The 22,613-nt window shown below is 41.6% G+C and overlaps 2 protein-coding genes across 8 annotated transcripts; both read left to right on the top strand.

Annotated features, from left to right (window-relative positions):
- Positions 1 to 760: 760 nt before the first annotated feature.
- LOC112567357 (peptidase M20 domain-containing protein 2-like) lies at positions 761 to 7,758 on the top strand. Of its 4 annotated transcripts, none has more exons than XM_025244039.1 (9): positions 761 to 851; positions 2,776 to 2,883; positions 3,869 to 3,996; positions 4,267 to 4,512; positions 5,172 to 5,320; positions 5,568 to 5,710; positions 5,873 to 6,027; positions 6,280 to 6,517; positions 7,037 to 7,758. In XM_025244039.1, the coding sequence occupies exons 3-9, from the start codon at positions 3,874 to 3,876 to the stop codon at positions 7,168 to 7,170; spliced, it is 1,188 nt and encodes a 395-aa protein (XP_025099824.1). In that variant the 5' UTR covers positions 761 to 851; positions 2,776 to 2,883; positions 3,869 to 3,873; the 3' UTR covers positions 7,171 to 7,758. The 4 variants fall into 4 exon arrangements, with proteins under 4 accessions (XP_025099824.1, XP_025099822.1, XP_025099825.1 ...); XM_025244037.1 differs by having other exon boundaries at positions 762 to 851; positions 3,872 to 3,996; XM_025244040.1 differs by lacking the exon at positions 761 to 851 and adding an exon at positions 1,178 to 1,291.
- A 1,588-nt stretch (positions 7,759 to 9,346) lies between these two features.
- LOC112566648 (gamma-aminobutyric acid type B receptor subunit 1-like) lies at positions 9,347 to 22,598 on the top strand. Of its 4 annotated transcripts, none has more exons than XM_025242930.1 (17): positions 9,347 to 9,557; positions 11,956 to 12,221; positions 12,660 to 12,797; positions 13,157 to 13,327; positions 14,105 to 14,206; positions 15,206 to 15,271; positions 16,199 to 16,312; positions 16,768 to 17,011; positions 17,287 to 17,454; positions 18,027 to 18,119; positions 18,340 to 18,484; positions 18,651 to 18,768; positions 19,472 to 19,582; positions 19,718 to 19,840; positions 20,234 to 20,380; positions 20,734 to 20,922; positions 21,230 to 22,598. In XM_025242930.1, exons 2-17 carry the CDS (start codon positions 11,967 to 11,969, stop codon positions 21,452 to 21,454), a joined length of 2,409 nt encoding a protein of 802 aa, XP_025098715.1. In that variant the 5' UTR covers positions 9,347 to 9,557; positions 11,956 to 11,966; the 3' UTR covers positions 21,455 to 22,598. The 4 variants fall into 4 exon arrangements, with proteins under 4 accessions (XP_025098715.1, XP_025098718.1, XP_025098717.1 ...); XM_025242933.1 differs by having other exon boundaries at positions 20,718 to 20,922; positions 21,230 to 21,428; XM_025242932.1 differs by having other exon boundaries at positions 20,715 to 20,922; positions 21,230 to 21,428.
- The last annotated feature ends 15 nt before the right edge of the window (positions 22,599 to 22,613 follow it).

Genomic DNA, 22,613 nt, shown 5'->3' with positions numbered 1-22,613 from the left:
CCAGCACAAAGGTCATGGCCACACGTGTTAAAGGTCACTGCGCAAGCGTGCAACCTTGGACAGGTACAGGATGCCTAGCATCGTTCAGCCGCAGCTCTCAAACTCCCTCTGTACAACTGTCACCTTCTGCTGCAAAATCAGTTACACATCTGACTAGATGACAAGCTCAACGGCTCTTTCTTCATCAAACCTGCTGTCAGCACTAGGTGATATATATCCCCACAGCACTATGTCTTCATCTCACTACACCTGTCAGCACTAGGTGATATACATCCCCCACAGCACTATGTCTTCATCTCACTACACCTGTCAGCACTAGGTGATATCTCCGACAACACTATAATTATTTTACCTGTCAGCACTAGGTGATATACATTCCCACAGCACTATGTCTCCATCTCACTACACCTGTCAGCACTAGGTGCAGTCGACCCTCACGACTCACGGTACTCACTGACACGTGGAACACACTGACCCAGTGCTGTACTTACCTTCCCACCAAGACTCAGACATCGTCGACCATGTAAAGATTTATCACCATACTTTCGATTTATCATCCTGTGGTGAGAGACATGATGATTATTGCTGCTTGTTCAGATAGCCAGCCATCTGTAGACTAGAAATAAAGGGCACTTCAGGGTGGGTTGTTTTCTTTTTTAAGTTGTATTGCTAGAGTGCGCAGTACCCGTGCAACTGAAATGTCATATCTACGTTTACTGACGGATGCCTTACTCAGCTGTATTGTTCTCTGGCTTACAGTGTCAGCGGATACTCGTTACACAATGTTGCCAGATAAGACTGAAGGACACGAGTGACCCACAGCAGTCATTTCAGGTACGAGCTGCCGACAGGTAAGTAGTACAGGACACCTGCATGTACACCTCGTTCTTCTTGTGTTTGTGCTCGTGTTCGGGTAGCTGTATCCGATCTGTTCTTAACAAACACACAAACACACACACAACACACACACATAACATACACACACACAGCAGACAGCCAGCCAAGTGCTGAATATTTTTCTCTATACATTCTACTTTTTAAAAGTTCAAAGTTTATGTTCGCTTTTCGCCTCATGCCCTAAACAAACTAGTATATATACATATCTGTCGCATGTTTGCTATCACGATGATGCATAGAATAGATTATTTTGTCTACTGATACCGGGATTACTTCAAAATGTAATGATAAGATGTTAACGGGTCGCTTAAACCTTTAATTACAAGTGGACATTTTTGTGACAGTTCTTTGTATGCAAAGTTTTATATAAACGTCTTGTAAGAACATTCCTGAAGTGAGTATTACAAGTTTCGTTAAATCAAGGTGTGACATTTTATCACGATTACCTTGCTGATGAAGTTAATGACATGTCCTAGTATTCCATTGTAAGACATAATCTGTATAGCATGTAATGAATTCTATTATCTCATTATAACACATAGTATCTAGCCTGTAATGAATTCTATTTCAGTATGTGCAAAATAAAAACGATTTTATTATGGAAGATGTTAGCAGTGGTGTCGTATACGATAGGTTCATCTAAACGTGACTGAAAAGAGTTAATAGCAACCTTTATACACTAAACTTTTTATTATTACGAGAAATATGGAAATCCGAGACTTTAATCAGTTAGTCTCAACATTAAGGTTTGTACTCCACGAGATAAGAGACATGTGCACACGTCATCACTAAGCCTCACCTGGATGGTTAACAACTTTAAGATGTTCATAAAATATGGGCACTCACCTGACTGTTATATGTCTAGTGGAGTCCTATCCTGTCATAAATATCTGGAAACAATTCAGGCTTTCTTGTCACCTACTCCACACATCCAGCAAACCCTACGTGGGCTAGGAATGGTCTTACAAGGGGAAGTCCATCACTGGCCCACGGTGGGTTTTGTAAGTGGGGGCCACATGGGGCCTACATGGGTTGCCCATCACAAGTGCACCCCCCCCAATGCCACCCTCTCGACACAAACCATTGAAAAAAAGTACACCAGACATGTCAACGGTAATTGGTGTTGACCTATTTGTGGGATGCGTGTCCCGTCTGATTACCATATAGTAAATGGGGTCGTGTCCATGACCTGGCTTCATCCGATGCATAAAGAATGAATCGCGTTCAGAAAATACAAGTGTATTACAGTGCTTGTTATTACAGTATTACGGCACCCTGATTGTTACAACAATTATATTTATGCGCTCGTTTTCGTCTTTTCTAATTTTTTTTGGTCGGTCAGACACAGGAGGTCGGTGACCCAGTTATCTTTGCCTTTTTTCTTTCTTTTTTCATTTTCTTTCTATCTTTGCTGTACCGCTTAAGTGACACCCAGACTGGAACAACCCCGAGTCTGTCGTCCTTCCGCTCGGCCTTCTGACCCTTTGGCACTAGATGACATGACATTTTATTTTTGACTTTAAGTCAGGCGAATAGGTAAGGGAGGCGTGTGCAGACACACGCACACACTGGCACACACACACACGCACTCACTCACACACACACGCACACTCTCTTACACACACACTCACTCTCTCTCACACACACGCACTCTCACACACACACACATATTCACCTACAAATACATTGCGGCGGCCTCCTGGGTCTACTCAAGCCTCTATGTCAAGGCCAGAGTAACTGGGTTCGTTAAGAGACAGATGAGAAGTGGGACAAGGAAGGTTGGATTGGGGGAGTGTATAAGGAGTCAGGGTAGAGAAGGGTGTGTATGTGTTTAAAATGCTCTTACTCACATTAACATTCATGTATTTTGTGGAGTAGCTTCGCCCTCCGCCGTTCCAGGAGAAAGCAAGTCAACCATCGTCTCAGCTCCTGACTCTAGTCTGTGTTGTGATTTCCTGCGCGACTGTCCCACCCCAGTGTTAGCAGGTAAGGGAGACTTCGTATAGGTTAAAACAACAATGTACATTCACAGTTACACTGTAGTTTCTTTACTGATAAACTCGTCATCATTTTTTATTTATCCTTATAATTATCTCCCTTGTCCTAGGACATTTCACAACACGTATATAAACTTCATACATGTCGTGAGTATGGTCTCAGGTGTCTGCTATAGCAACATATTCCACAGACTGTTCTGACTACAGGTCGTTGAATGTCAGGTGTTAGACACTCACTTTTCTTGTGATCAGCTTTACATGAGGGTGGTGCCCATCTCCTCTCCCTCCCTGGTCACCTTCCCCGACTCTCTAAAGTCAGGTACCCCTTCCCGCCAGGTGGGTCCACTGCCCGCCACACCTGCGAATAACTTAACCGTTGTTGTTGTTGCTGCTGCTGCTGCTGTTGTTTTACATTTATGATTACATTTGCCTGTCTCTAGCACTAGCAGGACTCAAAGCACTTTACAGTAATAAAAGTTCACTTGTATAGCATGTAGCATGCTCCCCTGTCAAGGTCAGTGCAGTGAGCAGGAAGATCAAATAACAATCCAACACAGAAAGAACAAAAGATAAACGGTCAAGTGACACAACAGCACACAATACAGCGACAGTCAGTGTTTGATATGAAGAACGCAGTTAGAAGATTTGGCCAGGTGGAGATCAGCCTGAAGAAAACTTATAAAATACCCGGATGTGTGCACCGCGATAGGAAACTAAAATGTCAGCAGGTCGCTGTTTTCTACCTCTGTGATCACTGAGGTGTTTACACGACAACCAGTAACAAGTGTCATGTTTTACAGATACTCAAACACGATTAGAGAAGTAAAATCTGTCTCAGTGTGGTAAGCTATGGTGTCGCTAGTGTAGCTGTCACGTGACGAGAGAGTGTGGTATGACTAGTTCATAGTTACACGGATGTAGGTGTCATGTGACAACAGTCTCTGTGGTTGACACATCGTTGTGGTTGTCCCAAGCAGACATGGCGGACCTCAAGAAGGTGGCGCGCGATCGCATTGACCAGCACGCGGAGGAGCTGCACGCGCTCAGTCAGGCCATCTGGCGAACACCGGAACTGAACTTCCAAGAACACTTCGCTCACACGGTAAGATCCACTCGACACCCAGGTCCTCCTACAGTCCTAACATGTTAGCGCTGCTGGTTAGTGAGTAACAGTCAGCCATTTGATTTCAAATGAGGTTATTGTGTAGGATTATTGTGAGGATTATTGCACCCAGTTGGCGCCTATGGATGCTGTGTGCTGTCTGTTCACACACCAGTTCATTGTCATGCGATGTAGCGAGGTCTTGTACACACCTCCATGAATACAAACGATCGTCCAATCTTACAACAATCCGCACATCTGTGGTTGCAGCTGCTGACGAAGTTTTTGGAGGAGAAGGGTTTCCAGGTGGAGCGCTCCTTTAAGCTGGACACGGCCTTCCGTGCTACGTGGGGAGGGGAGACAACTTCCGGTCCTAACGTGGCGGTGCTGTGCGAGTATGACGCACTTCCGGAAATCGGACACGGCTGCGGGCACAACCTCATCGCGGAGGCTGGCATCGCTGCTGGCCTGGGGATCAAAGCGGCCATGGAGACAGCAGGAAAGCCTCTTGGGAAGGTTTGTACATGTACTTTCTTTCTTCCTCCTCTCAATCCTTTTCTGAACACTCAACATTCATGTCATCTTCTGATAACAAGAGAGAGAAGCGATGAGAGACAAAATCTTTGCTAAACTCTTTGATTGTCTTTGTTTTAATGAACTAAATTTTTATTAACAAGGATAAGGAAAAGATTTTTTCAATGACTTGTTAGATATGTAGAAAGTATAATCATAGAATCACATTTATGAAGACACCTGAGATTTGTGTAGGCGGAGTGAGTTTTACATTGACCTTAAAAACATTCTTAATTTAAATAAGTCTCCAGATGCTTTCTAATGTCTGAAGCCAATCTCCAGATATTCCTCTTATGGGTAAAATAAGTCTTCATATGTTCATCTTGTTTTTCACATTCCTCTTCATAGTTTGACTGCTCTGAAAAAACTATACCTCATAGCCATATAAACTAAAACTTCAACTAATATTCTCATTCTCATGATCTTTCTATCGAAGTAGAGACTACAACTGAATTCGCACTTGGGTTGCAGGACCTTCGTGGCAGTCAATGTCTTTAATTAACAAAACAAGAAACGTGTTTAAATTAGAGAGGCGTGATATAATTGTGTAAGTTTTACAGACTTTATGTTCAATAACTCGACTGGCCGTTGTCTTGTGTCAGCTGACTGTTCTGGGAACCCCAGCGGAGGAAGGAGGAGGGGGAAAGATAGAGCTGATCAACAAGGATGTCTTTAAGGACGTGGATGTCGCCATGATGGTTCATCCAAGTCCCTTCAACATGTCGCGGTTTCCTTGCATGCCTGCATCTCTGTAGGTCGTGCTCTGAGTGTGTGATAATATATATATATGTGTGTGTGGCGTGTGTGAGATAGAGAGTGCGTGTATATATATGTGTGTTGCGTGTTTATAAGAGAGAGTTTACGTGTGAATGACTGTGAGTGTGTGTGTGTGTGTGTGTGATCATTATCATTACAACTATTCTTAAGTATCTCTTTGAACTCGCTTGTACTGGAGCTGTGAGAAGACACCTTTGGATTGATCTGTCACTGTCAATCAGTGTTTCAGTGAAGTATCGGGGGAGAGCATCACACGCGGCCGCTTTTCCTTGGGAAGGAGTTAACGCCCTTGATGCTGCTGTGATGTGTTACCAGGGAATTTCCAACATGCGACAACAGTTTAAACCGTCATGGCGGGTAAACGGTAACGTGGTCGGCATTTTCTCTCTCTCCTTCTTTCTCTTTCCCTTTGTGTGTGTATCTCTTGTTGTTGTTTTTTTTCAAAGAATATGACAAAACGATTGGATGGTTAACATCAATATTTCACGGCCTTTTAATACAAATACAAACTTCTATCTTCTTATAGTCATCATCAAAAATGGCGGCGCAAAAGCCAACATTATCCCCGACTTCGCGGAGCTGGAACTGATCATCAGGGCCGAGACAGATGCGGACCTCAAGGTTCTTAAAGACAAACTCTACAACAACTTCCACGCTGCCGCCTCCGCCACAGGTTGCTCGGTGAGTTATTCCAGGCTCTGGGTTTTCTCCTATGCTCAGTACTTATTGTTTTGAAGACTACTCAGTTTTAGCCTTTACAGCTCTTAAGATCTGTTGGACTATTTATTAGAATCGCTGATTTCTTTAAAATTATAGTTTTCAAAGAATTTCTTCGATACTGCAAAAATAAAATAATCCTACACACGCGTGCGCTCCCTCTTTTTTGTTAGTTGCTTTTTGGCATTACATCTTACCGTCTGCTGTGACTACCAGGTGGAGATCATTCCAGAAGCTGTGCAGTACTCAGCCATGGTCATCAACAGTTCTCTCATTAAAGCCTACGAAGCCAACGCTGCTGACCTGGACATTCAGTTTGAGCCAGTCCGGGCCGACGTCCCGCGAGGGTCAACAGACATGGGCAACGTGTCGCACGTGGTCCCCAGCATCCACCCGATGTACTCCGTTGGCCGCAATGCTCTCAATCACACCCGAGAGTTCACCGAAGCGTCAGGTTTGTACACAACTTGCTAAACATCTACCAGATGTGCCAAACTGCTTTTTTGTAATTAGTACTAGCGTTAACAATATCTGAGTGAGAAAATATCCCATAAGTACCGCCATCTTGTCTTTAAGAAAGACTAAAACTGTGACGTCATGATTGTCCACGAACAAGCCTAATGAGTTTATCTGAGTGTGGAAAAGAGATGTACAAGCGCTAACTGGTTCAGATACAAAGGACAACAATATGTCACGTGGTGCAGACAACATGGCAGAATCAAAAGGAGAGCCCCAGCCCTCCTATTGGTTATTTGCTTTTTGTAGATAAGTGTATCTATATTTTTGATGGCACTATCTCCAGATGTCTTTGTGCACGTGGCAATGGTCAGGGCCAGCATGCTTACTCAAAGTTCTGAAAATGCTGTCTTTGAGAAGTTAACTTGATTTAACAATATATATATATCCTCGTTAATGTTAATGAAATGCTGCTTTTCATCACACGTTTGCTCTGTTACTTTGGTGTTATCTGTAGGCGACATCGCTGCACAACCCAACACGTTAAACCAAGGGAAAGCACTGGCGATGACTGCCATCGACGTGTTTACCTCCCCTGGACTGCTACAGGCGATCAAAGATGATTTCAGAAACGACATGGCGTTGGTCTGACTTAGTGCAGCATTTTGATGAATTAGCTGGCACCTTTACATAAGGAGCTAATTTATTATTTTTGTTTTGTGCTGTGTTGTTTTGGGATATTTATGTAATCTAATGAAAAAGGAAAAACAATGAGTCAGCAGGTAGCAATTACATTCTGTCTGAATATTGAACAAAGTAATACATAAGTATAGAATCTTTTTTACTTTTCTCTCTCTCTCTCTCTCTCTCTCTCTCTCTCTCTCTCTCTCTCTCTCTCTCTTCTTCTTCTTCTTCTTCTTCTTCTTCTTCTTCTTCTTCTCTGTTCAAACCACTGGACATACCTGATATTTCTTCTGCTCTTTCAAGTGTAACACAGTAATGACCATTGACTATCAGAAAATATACTTGATTGTTCGTCTGCTGTTTCTTCTCTAACACAGTAATGACCATAGACTATAAGATGCAGAGGCCATTAGGGAAAGAACACTGAAGATGTCCACAACCATAACACTAGTCTAAGAGCCTTTCAGCCAACGACAAACAATAACTTCTCAACTTACCCATAATTATAACAGTTCCTGATCCAAAGACATTATGAAATAAAAAATTGTTTCTTCACTCGCTTGAATAGTTCTTATTACAGTCTGCAGTTGGAGTTTGTGTTGTGCTGGGACAAAACTGGATTTGTTGGGAGCATTACCATACTTTAAAACCAAATTTCATGTGTGTGAGGCTGGGTAGGTCCTCACTTCAATTGTTTTCTTATCTTCACTACCCCTACCCTCGACAACAGAGATCAGAGGACACTATGTCTTTATTCATCAGCAGAAAACAGCCACAGCAACAACAGACATTCATCGCCACTCTTTACTCACATCTCGCTGCCCACACCATAAACAGTGTGAAACAATCAGAAACACAAAGACTCAACTATAAATCAACTCACGATACAACACCAACGATAGTGAGAGAGGAAGCACTTAGCAAAGAATACATCCGTAACCTGTGAACACTGGGACTGGTGCAGGGAAACATAGGCTCTCTTTCCTGTTCAAAAATGTTGATGAAGATATCATCAGAAATCAGATACAGTCGCCCTTTCCGGTCACGTGATACGACGAGTGAGTGAGACTTGTAGACAGACAATGATGTAGATGACAAGAGAAAAAAAGCTTGATGTGCACATGTTGAAAACTGAGTTACTATATACAGGGATCTGAGAGAAATATTTCCCCACATCAGATCGTTAGTAACAAGGACTCAACTGTTACAAACTAACTGATCTGGGGAAATATTTCATTAGTCAGCGCTTTCATTATTTCGTTAATAACAGCTCATCAACACAGTCCTCATCTTTGTCGGTCGACTCAGGGTACCTAAGTTTCCTTCTCATTAAACACATTTTTCTCGCAGTGAGAACTCACTTCATAGCAAATAAACCAATGACCCATCTTCGGCCATCAGGATATTCACAAACGTTTTGAACTATTAGGCCAGGGGTGGGCAATTAATTTTCCCAAGGGGCCGGATGAGAAACTGGGATGGTTCTAGAGGGCCGGACTAATATAGTTAACTCAGTTTTACCCAATACTGTATATATAGTATATTTACTGGTGGGCGGCCAGCGGGCGGGCCGGTCAGAGACAGGAGGCGGGCCGGATCCGGCCCGCGGGCCGGCGTTTGCCCAGGTCTGTATTAGGCGATACATACCCAACATTGTCTCTAATTATTTGATCCTCAACTTCAGCCAATTCTTTTATATGACTCAGAAATACTGGATGGGGGGGGGTAGTGCTGACAAAGACATCATCTGTTTGACAGGAAAAGCTTACTCTGTGTCTCCGCAAGAAACCCAAATGTCTTTCTTCATTGTGAGTGTGGATGGTACCTTGGTGTGGATGGTACCACCCGCATGTTACGGGCTAAAGGTCACGCAACACCATCCTTTGTCTTTATCTTGTTAGAAATGTACACTGAAATAATCTCGTTAAACCTTATGATAATAACACTGTATGAATGTGGTTTTTAGCAGGGATTGTGAAAAACAAATATTCAAACTTGTAAAACTGTTTTAACGATAAAGCATTCTTGATAATTACCAATATAATTGGTACGGAGAATTTAGACCTTGATGGTTGCAGACGTTTGCAACTGATCGCCGCCAGAGGGCAGAAAGGAAATATATTGCAATTGTAGATAACAAAAGCTTGGCAAAGCCAGTCAGGACAGAGCGAGACGATCTGACTTCATCCCTGTCGTCAGGAAAGATCTTCACATCCCACAACTCAGTCCATGAGACTGTGCTGCTCATGGCGAGCAAAACACTTTCTAATTTTCTAACATTTTTGTATTAGTTAGTTCCATGAATTGATGGTCTGAGGCTCTACTTCACTTATAAGCCAGCAGTGCTACAAAACGTAAGTAAACAGAGCAAAAGTCATTTTCTGCGTGTGTATGTGTATATTTATTACAATACAGAGTGTCAGGAGAAGAACAGAAGCAAGTCCAGACAGTGAAAAAACAACTAAGCGAATAGTTCGGCTGCTGTTATTCTCAACCAGGGACATGACTTTAGTGACTTCTGAGTGCAAATATATATATATCTGTAGGAATCATGAATGTATGAGTCTGTTTCAAGGATATGGATATGTTGTGCTTTGACTGCTTTCATATCGAGGTTTCCCGATTTGCCCTCTGGGATAAATAAATTGTTATATTAATAGCACTTTTGTCAATTTTAATGTCGTTTTAATTTATTTTTCCAGCTTCATTTGTCTACTTGTTAAATCAATAATATCAGGAAAATGAAAGTGAGATACAAATAAATCTGTAAACATGAGTGTTGATAGTCACAACAATATGATATACGACAACCGTTACCATTTGAATAAAGACTAATTACTATTTTTTAAGGACTAGAGTCAGAACAGTTCTATTTAAACTACGTTTACATGGTTGTTTTCCCACCTAGTATCGCCGATATATACTATATCGCAGAAAAGAGGCAAATTCAGACAATGTGAGGTACACTTTAATAGATTAACAATTATATTAAAGCCAGATTAATTTTTAGTAATCAAACAAACCGATCAGAACATACGACGCCGAGGTTGTTTGTCCGTCAGCAGGGTTATGACCTTCATTTGCATATCACGGACCAATCCGCGCCTCCGTGTTTTTCAGAGAATTTTAACCCCTTTGAGACTTACGGACTGCAAGTGGATGTTGAATGTATGGGAGGATGGATGAGAACATTAGCTGGGAAAGTGTTAACTGTGACACAAAGTGACCCGGTTCACCAGTAGATATTTTTAAGCCGGAAAGAGGGAAGAAATTTACTCAGGACGGAATACAGACGGAAGAAGACGAGCCTGAGTCACGAGCTGTAAATATCCCCAAGGTTGAGATTTGTATCTAGTAGAGAGAGCAGGGTAGTGTCCATCCACGCTGGATGTCGTGCGGTACTGACCCCTTGTGATGTTTTGTTGTGTGTTGAACAAACGCGCACTCGCCTGGCGTGAGTGCTGTTCAGCCACCCGTGTCGTGACACGTGATGCTCAAAGTGACGCAGCTCAATAAAATAATATTCCGTTTTCGTTACTTTAACAGACGAAGAAGATGGTGATGATCTTACGGGTAGGAAATCAGCCAACTTTGAACGAGGGGGTTGTAAGGATAGAGGGTGAGCTAGTCCTTCACTCAAGCTTGACGTTACATCCATCAGAGGCGAGTCTAGACGACGATGTAGACAACTGTCGCCTAAAGGAGCAGGAGAAAAACGATACCGGATGGATTGGTCCAAAATAAAATCACTAAATGTATATTAACGTATTGTTCACAGTTTATAATTAATTGTCGTTCACTTGTACACTTAGTTTATGTCAGCTCACTATCTCACCATGTCTGCGGTTAATTAATTAATTAAATACGCTGGACTTCTGCCACGACGATGATGACTGCTCTGATGATGACAAAATTTTAGAATATTATGTGAATAAAACATTTTAATATCCAATCGACTGCCCTAAACATGTCTAGAGCAATCTGCGCTCTGTAGTTTTATCTACCCTACCCAAAGTTCCTTCTCTCCATCTCTACTGTCCGGTCACAACTCCACTGACGTGACTCATCGTTCACTGAAGCGGAAAACCTTAGCGGCTGTGGCAGGATGTCAAACTGCGATAATACAGCACACAGGCATTCCTGATTTAGTTTATCTGATCTCAGGATACCACAAGATCGGGTTCCATGAAAGCAAGCAGATTCTCAGGCACCTGCTGCGTGTCACGTACGACCAACGCGAGGGGGACGAAAGGCCGGACATAAGTCAGAGAAAAATCCCCAGAAACAAAATTAAAACAAAAACACGAATCTGTAAAGTCATGTGATAACTAAGTGGGAAACGAAAATCGCCTACAATGACAAGTTGTGTTGCAGCAGACGTGACTGCCATACACACCCCACTTTTCTCACAGCTAGCCTATTGTGAGGGTGGTGTCCATCTCTCCCCCGCTTTTACCTTCAAAACTCCTTAGTTACCAATTCTACAACCGAGTTACTGGTGGGTGGGTTCTCTGCGTCTCACGGGTGTTGAGTCGGTGCATGCAAAGTCCGGTTTGAATGCAGTCACTAAAGCCTCTACTGTCTCTGACATGTCTTGAATATTGAATATCATATCCTGATATTCTCTTAGGACAGGCTTCACTGTAATCAAGGCTACACATCCTGTCTGGGAGCAACTGTTGAATTTGCGAACTAATGTGAACTCTAAAGATGGTATGCGACTACTTTACAAGTCTTTACTTTTGCTTGCAGCATCCCTTAGAATGAAGCTTCATAGACGCGTGCTGACGTTCTGGCTCGTGCTTGTCACCCTGGGTGGATGGACAGTCCTGTCCAGACAAAACATTTCCTGCAATAAAAATAAAACTTTAAGCGTCATCGGCCTGTTTGGCAAAACGGGGCAATATGATATTGGGGACATCAGTGAGCACGGTGCACAACTGGCAGTGAACGACATCAACAGTAGAAAGGACATTCTTCCGGGCTACAAGATCGCCCTGCTGGCCGAGGACACTAAGGTACGTCACGTGATGAAACATGGCCGCCACAGCGACTAGCGACTTGACTGGGCGGCCGCTGTGTCTCCATAGAAAATATTTCATGTCTACACCCTTGCTATCTAGGAAGCTAAACAGCCTTTTAAAATACTGGTCCCATGCTTACCTGGAAGAAGAAAGGGAGAAGGAACCTTCCAAAATATTGTTTACCCATACATCCAAAGACAAATTGCCTACCACAATATTTATTATAAATAGGGCAAAAGAGACTGGGATGTGAGCATGACAGTCTGAAAGGGTACATTGTTTCTGTGTTGTCACCTATCTTATTACCTGTAATAGGTGGTGGTGGTGTTTGATTGATTGATTGATTGATTGATTGATTGTTTCAAACTGGTGAGACAAACAGTGACATATCATGATCTATTGTGACGTCTCACGAAATCTGTGGTATTTCAGAGTGACGTGTCTACAGGCATGGAGAAGCTGCTGTACCATCTGTTTGAATGCCCCACCAAAGTGATGGTGCTGGGAGCCTCCACATCCTACGTCACCACCTACACGGCTGCAGTATCCCGCAGGTGGAACCTGGTACAGGTGGGCTGCAAAATACAGAACACTCACTGTTAAGGAAAGAACAAGCATTCTTTGTGTGAAAAAACTTTATCGTAGGGAAAAGTAAACATTCTATATTCGAAAAAAAGTTAACCTTCCTGTTTCAAGCATCTGTATTTACTTACTAAAAATTCAACAGCGTTGGTCTTAAACTTACTTAATGTGCTGTAAGAAATATATTTCTGAATACTTTCTGGCCTGAGTGTTGCTTTGAGAGAGAGAGATGTATCTTGATGGGGCGTGTGTATCGTCAGCCAACATGTCAACCCTGATTAGAGATCCGTGTGTTGATGTGACATGTGTATCTCAACGTACATATCTTCATCCTTCCCTTTATTCAGATTTCCTTCTCTGCCACGGATCCAGCGTTGTCAAACAAGAGCAAGTTCCCCTGGTTCTTCAGAACCTCTCTGTCCACCGAAGTCTATTCTCAAGCTTTCATCAAGCTGATGCAAAACTTCCAGTGGTTCAACTTCTCTGTGATACAGGAATCCTACAGGTTGTTCACCTCGGTAAGTTTCACAGTTGTAACCCTGCATGCTTGCAAGTGTGTAAAGGAACTTATAATAGTAATATACTACTCACAACATGTTAAGTGACATAATAAGTCACAACTGATGTGTTGTAATGTATCTCAGCTTCACGACTTCACAGTAAAGTGGGAAGTGATGTTTGATTTTAAACCAAATATTTCTCAAGACATGTGTAGAGGGGAGGTCAGTAGGTTAGAGGTCAAGGCGATGTAAGGGAATAGGAAAAACAAGGTGACAGACGTCATAGTTATAATGACGTCAAAAACTAGTTTGACGTGACGAGACACGCAGCCGTGGGGGTTACAGGTCAAGTTGTCGAGGTTAAAGGTCGTGACATTTTGGTGGCGCTAGTCCTGCGTCTGACTGAGCGCGTGAAAGGAAGTTGACCCCTCACCAACATCCCACCCCCACCACTGGGCGACAACTGTAAGGATTGACGGATTGATAATTCTTTCTTGATGCCCGTGTTGCCCATTGCAGTTCTCTTTTTATAAAGGGAAAAACTAAAAGACGATATGCGCATGCGTGTCATCCCGTCATGGGAAAACATTGTCTCGAGTTATTTTTCTTACTAGTGCATGTACATGTGCTGAAAGGGAGGTAAACGCTTGAGCCGGCACAAGAAAGCTCAGTCTGAAGACCTCATCAAGGTCTGGGTGACAACTTTTCTTGATGTATTTTTAGCTACCGATAGGCTATATATAGGCCTGAAAACACCTGCAATCTCTTGTGTTAATCATTTTAATTTGTTTACAGACAGAGGAGACGATGAAACGGTATTTGAATAACACAGATATTACCATAAACACCGTGGAAACATTTGACAATGACTTAGAAAATGCTATTGCAAAACTTAAGGTAAGTCTTGACGTTCACTTTTGTCACTTCAAAACACGCAATGTATTCATATTTTCACTTATTTCTCATGTTTCTTTATTAACTATCTGACTCTCTTTAAATTCATATGTGTGTACATCCTTAATCACGGCGAGCCACTTTAAATTCACAGCTCTTACTGCTATGAGACTGGGAGGGAGTAACGGGGGATCCAAAGAAAGTGAGTGTTGGCTTTTTTCTGAAAAAAACCCACCAGAACACATTTGGCAATTCCTCAGGAGGAACGATAGCTGGCAAGCATAACTCTCTTCTCGAAGAAGAATGCCCCAGTTTCTGATTGATGTAACCGATCTTTGAGTTAGTGATCAGGCTTTGTTTTCTCTCTTTACTAAGAAAAGACTTGGGGGACTGTTCACCAAGATTTCTACGGGCGCTCCACTTGGCGTCTTTCTTTTCTCGCTTTTCTCACTTCGGATGTGAGCCACAATTCTCTTTCCCTTTTTCTTCGAACTGTGTCTACTTTCAAAGATTATAATGTATATCCGGTCTCAAAAACAAACTCTTTAATTTCTGGCATTATCAATAGTACAATTCCACCTACTCTGCTGTTTTCATCAATGCGTTTTTCTGTCGTGGTGTTATCTGTATCCTGACGCCTTTGTTTACTGTACGGTTGGCTGTCTTTTCGTTTTTTTCTCTTTCGTCTGCCCCACATGGAAAACCGAGCTTCAAAAAGCCTATTATTATTTTATTATTATTTTATTATTATTATTTTATTATTATTTTATTATTATTATTTTATTATATTTTTATTATTATTATTATTATTATTATTATTATTATTATTATTATTATTATTATTATTATAACTACTACTACTACTACTACTCTGAACGGCTCGGAGCCAGCAAGTCCTGCTTGTCCTTCAGTCCCTACACTTGTGCTAAAATCGTGAAGACCATTGTCTCTACCGTTAGGAACGAGACTGAGTGAAATCTTAGTTCCCAAAGTCTGTTGCAGTCGAAGGATGCGCGGATTATCTACGTCGCTGCTTTCGAGAACAAGGCCAGGCAAGCAGTATGCGCGGTCTGTATTGTCCATCCTCTCTCCTCTTGTTGTGCATGTTGTGTTTACATGACTGTGCCTCAAACCATCTTGTGCTCTATCTTAAGATGCCGCGTGTGTGTGCGTGTGTGTGCTTATATCTTGTAGAAAAAATGGGATATTGGCAATTCTTCTTTAAAAATTGTGAATATAGATTCATATTTGGCCATAGTTTCATCCACAGTTTGTATCTTTACGTAAACATTAGAACATAGCAGAAACGGCAACCATACTTAAATGTTATCATCACCGCTGCAACTTTACTCATTCAGAATGTTGGAACTGACCCTTTTGTCCTGAGACAGCTGAAACTAAACAGTATTTTGTTCTTGCATGCCCAGAACATATGGATCTTTGTAGATATTTCACCCCCTAAAAATACTATTAAAGAAACCTTCCCTTTTCTCATTTCACACTCTTGAAGGCAGACACCCGACTACTAATTACACCATGCATCGCCTCCTTTATTTACAATGCATTGGAATAAGAAAAAGCTGTTGTGCTGCTGATTAAAGTCCTTTACACTTAGAAATGTTCACACAGAAATGTTAATGCAAGTTGATTACGTAATAAACTACAATTAATTTTTTTTAAATTTTAGTGTTTGTCCCTTTGTGTTTACATGATTCTTTGGTGTCAAAAGGCTTATGGCATGTCTGTGTTTATACATAAATGTATGACTATTGACTGCATGCCTGTACATGTGCATATGCATGATTGTAGTGGTTTAATACATTTTTATTTATATTGTGTGTATTATACGTCTGTATTTATACCATATGCATTATAATGTCTATGTTTATTCTGCGTGTTTTATACATGCACGAGTGGAAGTCTAGTGGCTAGCATGCTTACCTATATGTATCTAGGGAAGAACCCTGAATCATTAAAAATATTACATCGTGTCAGGCCTTCAGGAACAATTTCTACGGTCCCCGAAGAGTGTGGATATTACAGGGCTATTACAGCAACAGATGGTATGAGATTAATGATACAAAGTGCAGCGCATCTGAAATTTTGCAAGTACGTGAGTCTTCTCGTTGCTGCCATCTATTCCTTTTCTCGTGCGAATGTTTCTCAAAAAATGGTACTAAGCTTAAACTATACTTAATGAAATATAAGATAAATTACTGGACTATGTAAAGTTGTATGTGTATCTTATAATTAAAAATATCAGAATCTGGATTTCTTCATGTGGAGTTTTCTTGCTCTTATGTTATTTTATTGTTGTCATCTGTCATTGCTCAGTGTTTAAATAAGTAAATCACGAATGGTCATGACCATGATGTTGATATGTTTACATGGGCAACGTTGCACTTATGTAAGTGTTGACTACAATGTTCACACTGCTGCTAATACTATTTGAGAAATACATTGAAGTTAAGTTAAAAGACATCCGAAGCTGGAAATTCAACATATTGAAGCTAGTTAAGCAGCTAGCCAGAATGTAAGAAAGACTACATCATCTGGACGAACAGGTCATCGACGGCTACTTCACCATCGCCCCATCGCATTACCACGGAAATGACACAGTCAGCTTAATGTCTATCTCTGACGTGTATTGTCGCTACAAGACCTTGCGCAACCAGTCCTGTGACCCTCACTACAAGGACAACTCTGTTGATGACCTCCAGGGCTTGCACTACATGCCCCTGGCTTATGATGCCATGTGGGCCGTGGCCCTTGCCCTCCACAAAACTCTCACTGACCTCAAGGCTTCTGGTGAGTGCAATGTTAGTCTCACGTAGATGGCGCAGCTTTCAATTACAGTTTTTCTAATTAGAATGGAGAAAGATTTGTTGGTAGCAGTCACGATGTTTACACTTCCGTCTCCTCCAAATGTGTGTTGTTTGTTGTCTTGGAGCAGACAGAAGTTCTGACCATCGTTGCGTGACGAAATAGGGAAACAATTCTCTATTGAATTTAATGGATTAATACATTTGTTTTAATATCTTAATCTTGAAAGAGAACAATTTTGTCATTTCTATTTTATGCAGGTTCTGGTGGACTGGAAAACTTCACATACACCAACACGAAGCTAGCTGAGAAAATCTACGAAAATATGCGAAATGTTTCTTTTAGAGGAATATCTGGAGACATCGCGTTCTCACCAAAAGGGGACAGAGTGGCCACCGTATCAGTCTTTCAGTTCCAGCAAAATTCAGGTAGTTTTTCAAAGTGATTTTCAGAACAATCTACAGTCAGTTTGGGTTTAGAATAACAAAAGTGTCGGTCGACAATTTTGTGTGAAATTTTGACAGACGTAAGATAGAGTTGTCTGCTGAGGAGCGACGACTCGATGGAGAGTCGAATGTGATACGGGATAAGTAGTTGGTATAATCATGACTTGAGAAAAAATGGTGAATAAACCAGTACTTTTGTACATTTTCAGTGCCGGTCATGTATGACAAGAGAGTTGTATTTTATCCTTTAAAACACAGGACGGAGTTCTTGTGATCTGCTGGAAACAAAGTTGTGTTGTTGACGATGATGTTGACTGACATTTCAAACGCATAAACAATGAAGACAATTCACATCTCATTTCTATTTATTTGATGCAGAACTAATAAGTTCAAAGGTAGTTTTGTTTTCGTATATTTTTGATGGCTAGACTGCTCTAAACTTCTGACTATACATACACATGAAAGAACAATATTATATTTAGACACATGTCTATACAGATACGTGGAAATGAAAGTTGTGTTCACGATATCGTCTTGTGTTTTTATGTGTGTAGGGCCTAGAGGAGGTGTTTTCGTAGAAGTTGGAAGGCAGAGGGGACCAGACCTGAAGATTAAATGGAACAACACGAGGATCTACTGGCCAAAAGGTAAATTCCTTTGAAGAAAGACCCAGGGTGTCCGACCGAGACTTCAGTGGGACACTCAGTGACATCCTCGCCATTTTTTTGTCATAGTGACATGTCAGGAATGTGCCACATTTGTTTGTGATGCAAATCGCTGCTCGTACGAAGATAGGACATTTTGCACGAATTCTTCAAAAACAGTTTTCGTAATTTTATTTTTACTATCAGCGATTTTCTTGCCCAGGTAAGCCAGTCTCTGTCCGTCCTACCAAGAAACGATTAATACCGTTGTCCAAAGAAAAGTACATCGCCATGTGTGCTCTGGCTGCACTGGGAATGCTGACGTCAGCAGTCTTCTTGACCTTTAACATCGCCTACCGCAACGTCAGGCAAGTAAACACACGCACGCACGCACGCACACACTAACAAATACACAAACCAAGAAAACAGACGCAAATTCATTCTGTCTGTCTGTCTGTCTGTCTGTCTGTCTGTCTGTCTGTCTGTCTGTCTGTCTGTCTGTCTGTCTGTCTGTCTTAACTACCTTCGTTTCAGGATGATCAAGATGTCGTCACCCAAGATCAACAACCTCATTCTGATTGGCTGCCTCGTCTTCTACTCCAGCATTTTCATCGAAGATGTCTTTCTCTCTGGTCTCAGCGTGTTCTGTTATGTAAGTTTTATTTTGTGTGTGTGTGTGTGTTGGTGGGGTGAGAGAGAGAGAGAGAAAAAAAAACGACAAAAAACAGAATCGGCAAGAACAGGGAGAATCTGATGTGTGCTGCTTCACTCTCTCCATTATCATGAATTAATTTGCAATGGATATGTCAATTATGATAACATGGATTACAATTGCAGTTATTCTTGATAAGCTATTATTCCAATGACTCATTCTGGTTTATGTTGATCCTGATTATACTCAGAAACAGAGGGATGAATCAAAAGAAAATTAAGAATGGAACTGAAAAGACGAATCGATGAACGCAATTAAGCAATTAGAGGCTGAAAATTATGGTTTTTAATACAGAAAGGTGGATAGTACAGATGTCGAGCACAAATTGAATGGATGTAGAGTGGTTTATACTCCAATGTGGACGGATTCCTCAGCAAGAAGGATGAACTGAATTTGTGTTAAGGATAGAACAAATAAAACCTAGTGATGTAACTTGAACTGAAATCAAGCCCGAGATATCTTCATGTGGTAGGGATGATGATGATGATGATGATGATGATGATGATGATGATGATGATGATGATGATGATGATGATGATGATGATGATGATGATGATGATTGATGATGATTGATGATGATTGATGATTGATGATTGATGATTATTGATGATGATGATGATTGATGATGATGATGATGATGCAGGCCAAGTTGTACATGGCTGCCCTGGGCTTCTATACGGCGTTCGGAGCTCTGTTTTCCAAGACCTGGCGGGTGTACAAGATCATGTCAGCAGATCTGTCCTTTAGAGGTCGGGTAGGTGTTCTTCGAATCACAAACACATTCCACTGAAGCCTGATTCCTGACTTTATTCTTCATGTCTGCGTGCTTAAATACCTTGTCTTTGTTTCTGTTACTTGCCATCCGCTTATTTTATTCCAACTTGTTCAGGACCTCCAAGATCGCCACTTGTTTCTGAGAGTTGCAGTCCTTGTGATCTTTAACCTTCTGCTGCTTGTTGTGTGGACCAGCGTTGACCCTTTCACAGTGGAAAGGCAAACCGAGGGCCAGCCGGTGAGTGGTTCACACAGGCAGTTCCTTGTTGACAAGCACCAGACCGTATTCACTTACAGTATCACATTACTCGGGCAGTAGTGAGTAGTCCTCAGAGAAAACGTTGCACCTACCTGTTGCTCATCTGTCATCATAACTCCCTGTAATGTCCTGGTCACACATGGTATTGATACTTGTATTGACATTACTTCAATGCCATATTACTAACATATCCAGAACGCACAACATGAATAACACAAATCATAGAAAAGTAATATTAATACCATGAGTTCTCAAGACTCCCTGTAGGAGTCCTCTTGCTGTCTTGGTACTAAGAAATGCGATAAAGCTTTACATGAATACGATCGTCAGTGACGAGCTGTCTTGCCTTTCTTATGTCACGTGACCACACAGAAAGTGAACGAGGAAAAAGACATTAAGGAAATATTCCAGAGTCTTGGCTGCAGGTCGGAATACAGCCAGTACCTGAACCTCGTTCTGATGTCCACTCAGGGGCTTCTCATCCTCTTTGGTGCCTTCCTGGCGTGGCAGACTCGCAAGGTAACGCTCCGAGATGACGTTACGTCCAGGTATCATGGGGTCATGACAACATCTGCTGGGCTTTGTGTGGGTTCATGACAATTATCTGCTAAGCTTTGTGTGGGGCCATGACAAACATCTTCTGGGCTTTGTGTGGGGTCATGACAATTATTTTCTAGGTTTTGCCGGTTCATTACAATCATGTGCTGGGCTGCACATGGCTTGTGACAATCGTGACAATCACGTGCTCATTTTACGTTTGTATAACACGAAATAGCGTAAACCTTGGTGTACGTTTTACGGCAGCAAGATCTGTCACATATCTCGTGACAGAGTAAGGTCACGTGTTTCTCAGCAGGATGCGATCTTCCCAGGTGAGCATCCCCGAGCTGAACGACTCTCGCTGGATCGGCATGTGTATCTACAACGTGGTGCTGCTCGGCTCTCTGGGAGCCATCCTGGTGATGGGCACAGACCAGACCCCCGCAGTCACCTACCTCATGAAGTCTGTCATCGTCTTCACTGGTGCAACTGTCACACAGTGCTTGATCTTTGTTCCCAAGGTAACTAACCATCGTTTTATGCCGGCAACATTTTCTGACTACCTTATAAGTTGTCTGCTATCATCTGTGGACCTTGTAATGGATAAAACATCCAATGATTAATGGTTTCTCATGAAGAACTTTTAAATTTGCAAAATATAATGATTTTCTTTAACTAATTTTCCTTTTTCGCGTTTATTCACTAAAATCCAGCGTAACTTTCATAGTGCATAAAAGCATCTGCTAGAATATATAATACTTTTAACGCTTATAATACAATATGCATTCATCATTCTGGTAAATTCACTTTTCCCTGGTGACACTACAGATGATAGCGTTCAGACGACAGCGACAAGCAGGCTCCGACGTCCTCCTGGGTAGACTGGTGCTGAAGAACATGTGCCTGGCGCCCTCTGCCGGCTCCTCCGCGCAGTCCCCCCAGTCGCAGCACCTCAACACCTCCGTGGTCGCCGGCTCGAAATCCTCTCCCATTCACACGACCTCTGATGGTGATTGTCAAGTCATTAGGCCGCGAGAGTCAGACAACGAGTGAGGTCAGAGGGCATTCGTGGACAGCCTTGACACTCGAGGTCTCGATGGACGTGCAAGGTCTCGAGTGAAGCTTTTCTTAGCTAAGAGCTTCATCATGGTTGCTTCAGATGTAATTATTCAGTGTATGCGATGTTTGACCTCCTCAAACTGGAAAACAGTGTATTGCTTCGACAGCTGACAATATTCGCTCGTTTCGCAGCTTTGTCTTACAAACAATACCACAAGAGAGAAGAAATGCTGTCAGAGGGATTACATAAGGTTCACTACCCTGATAGTATTTAAACATTTTATCAACGTTTACAAACGGTCAAAAAACCCCTACAAAGGATTTAAATACTATCTGCGTATTTAACACAGCGCGGGTGGTCAAGCCGCACCTGTTTCATGTTGTTAACAAGTAACCTAAGAGAAGGAACTTTCTTTAAGGACTGTATTTACAATTAATAATAATAAGAAGAAGAAGAAGAAGAAGAAGAAGAAGAAGAAGTAATGAGGATTGATGGATGAATGTTTACTGAGCTAATCATTTTCTACATTTATCGTGTATTTTTATTAGTCGTTGTAACAGAAATTTTGTTTATATATGGCGTCTACTACGCTGCACAACCCAACACGCTAAACCAAGGGAAAGCACTGGTGATGGCTGCTATCGACGTGTTTACCTCCCCTGGACTGCTGCAGGCGATCAAAGATGATTTTTTTTAGAAACGACTTGGCGTTGGTCTGACTTAGTGCAACACTTTGATGATGGTTAAGCTTGCACCTTTTTTTTTTTATCGCATTCACCTGGGTCTAATCACGTGGGGGGGTTTTGTTTTTGTTTTTGTTTTTGTTTTTGGTGGTAGGGGTTGAGCACTTCCCTTCTTTCTTTATCCTTTTTTATATTTAAAATATAGTTGTATGTTATAACTTAAAACAAAAATCATTCTATTTTTCAATCCGAACCTTTTCATTCATTAGATGATTTATTATAGGTTTGCTTTGTGCTGTGTTGTTTTAGAATATTTATATAATTAATTTAAACAGAAAAGATATAATTAATAACAACCTGTTTATCAAAATGCTTGTATCACTTAGATTAAAAAAATTAAGTTGCAACAGGTAACAATTAATGCATTTTTTAAATTAAAGCTACTCGACAAATACCTGATTTTTCGTCT

This window comes from Pomacea canaliculata, linkage group LG6 (assembly GCF_003073045.1).
Source record: "Pomacea canaliculata isolate SZHN2017 linkage group LG6, ASM307304v1, whole genome shotgun sequence".
Classification (NCBI taxonomy): Eukaryota; Metazoa; Mollusca; class Gastropoda; order Architaenioglossa; family Ampullariidae; genus Pomacea; species Pomacea canaliculata.
The sequence above is the reverse complement of the archived record's forward strand: the minus strand, read 5'-3'. Positions and strand labels throughout refer to the sequence as shown.

Coding starts and splice junctions, on each gene's coding strand:
- LOC112566648 (XM_025242930.1), top strand. CDS start 11,967: ATGAAGCTTCATAGACGCGTGCTGACGTTCTGGCTCGTGCTTGTCACC. Junction 17,455..18,026: donor TCAGTTCCAGCAAAATTCAG/GTAGTTTTTCAA, acceptor TTATGTGTGTAG/GGCCTAGAGGAGGTGTTTTC. Junction 18,120..18,339: donor GAGGATCTACTGGCCAAAAG/GTAAATTCCTTT, acceptor TTTCTTGCCCAG/GTAAGCCAGTCTCTGTCCGT.
- LOC112567357 (XM_025244039.1), top strand. CDS start 3,874: ATGGCGGACCTCAAGAAGGTGGCGCGCGATCGCATTGACCAGCACGCG. Junction 5,711..5,872: donor ACCGTCATGGCGGGTAAACG/GTAACGTGGTCG, acceptor ATCTTCTTATAG/TCATCATCAAAAATGGCGGC. Junction 6,518..7,036: donor AGAGTTCACCGAAGCGTCAG/GTTTGTACACAA, acceptor TGTTATCTGTAG/GCGACATCGCTGCACAACCC.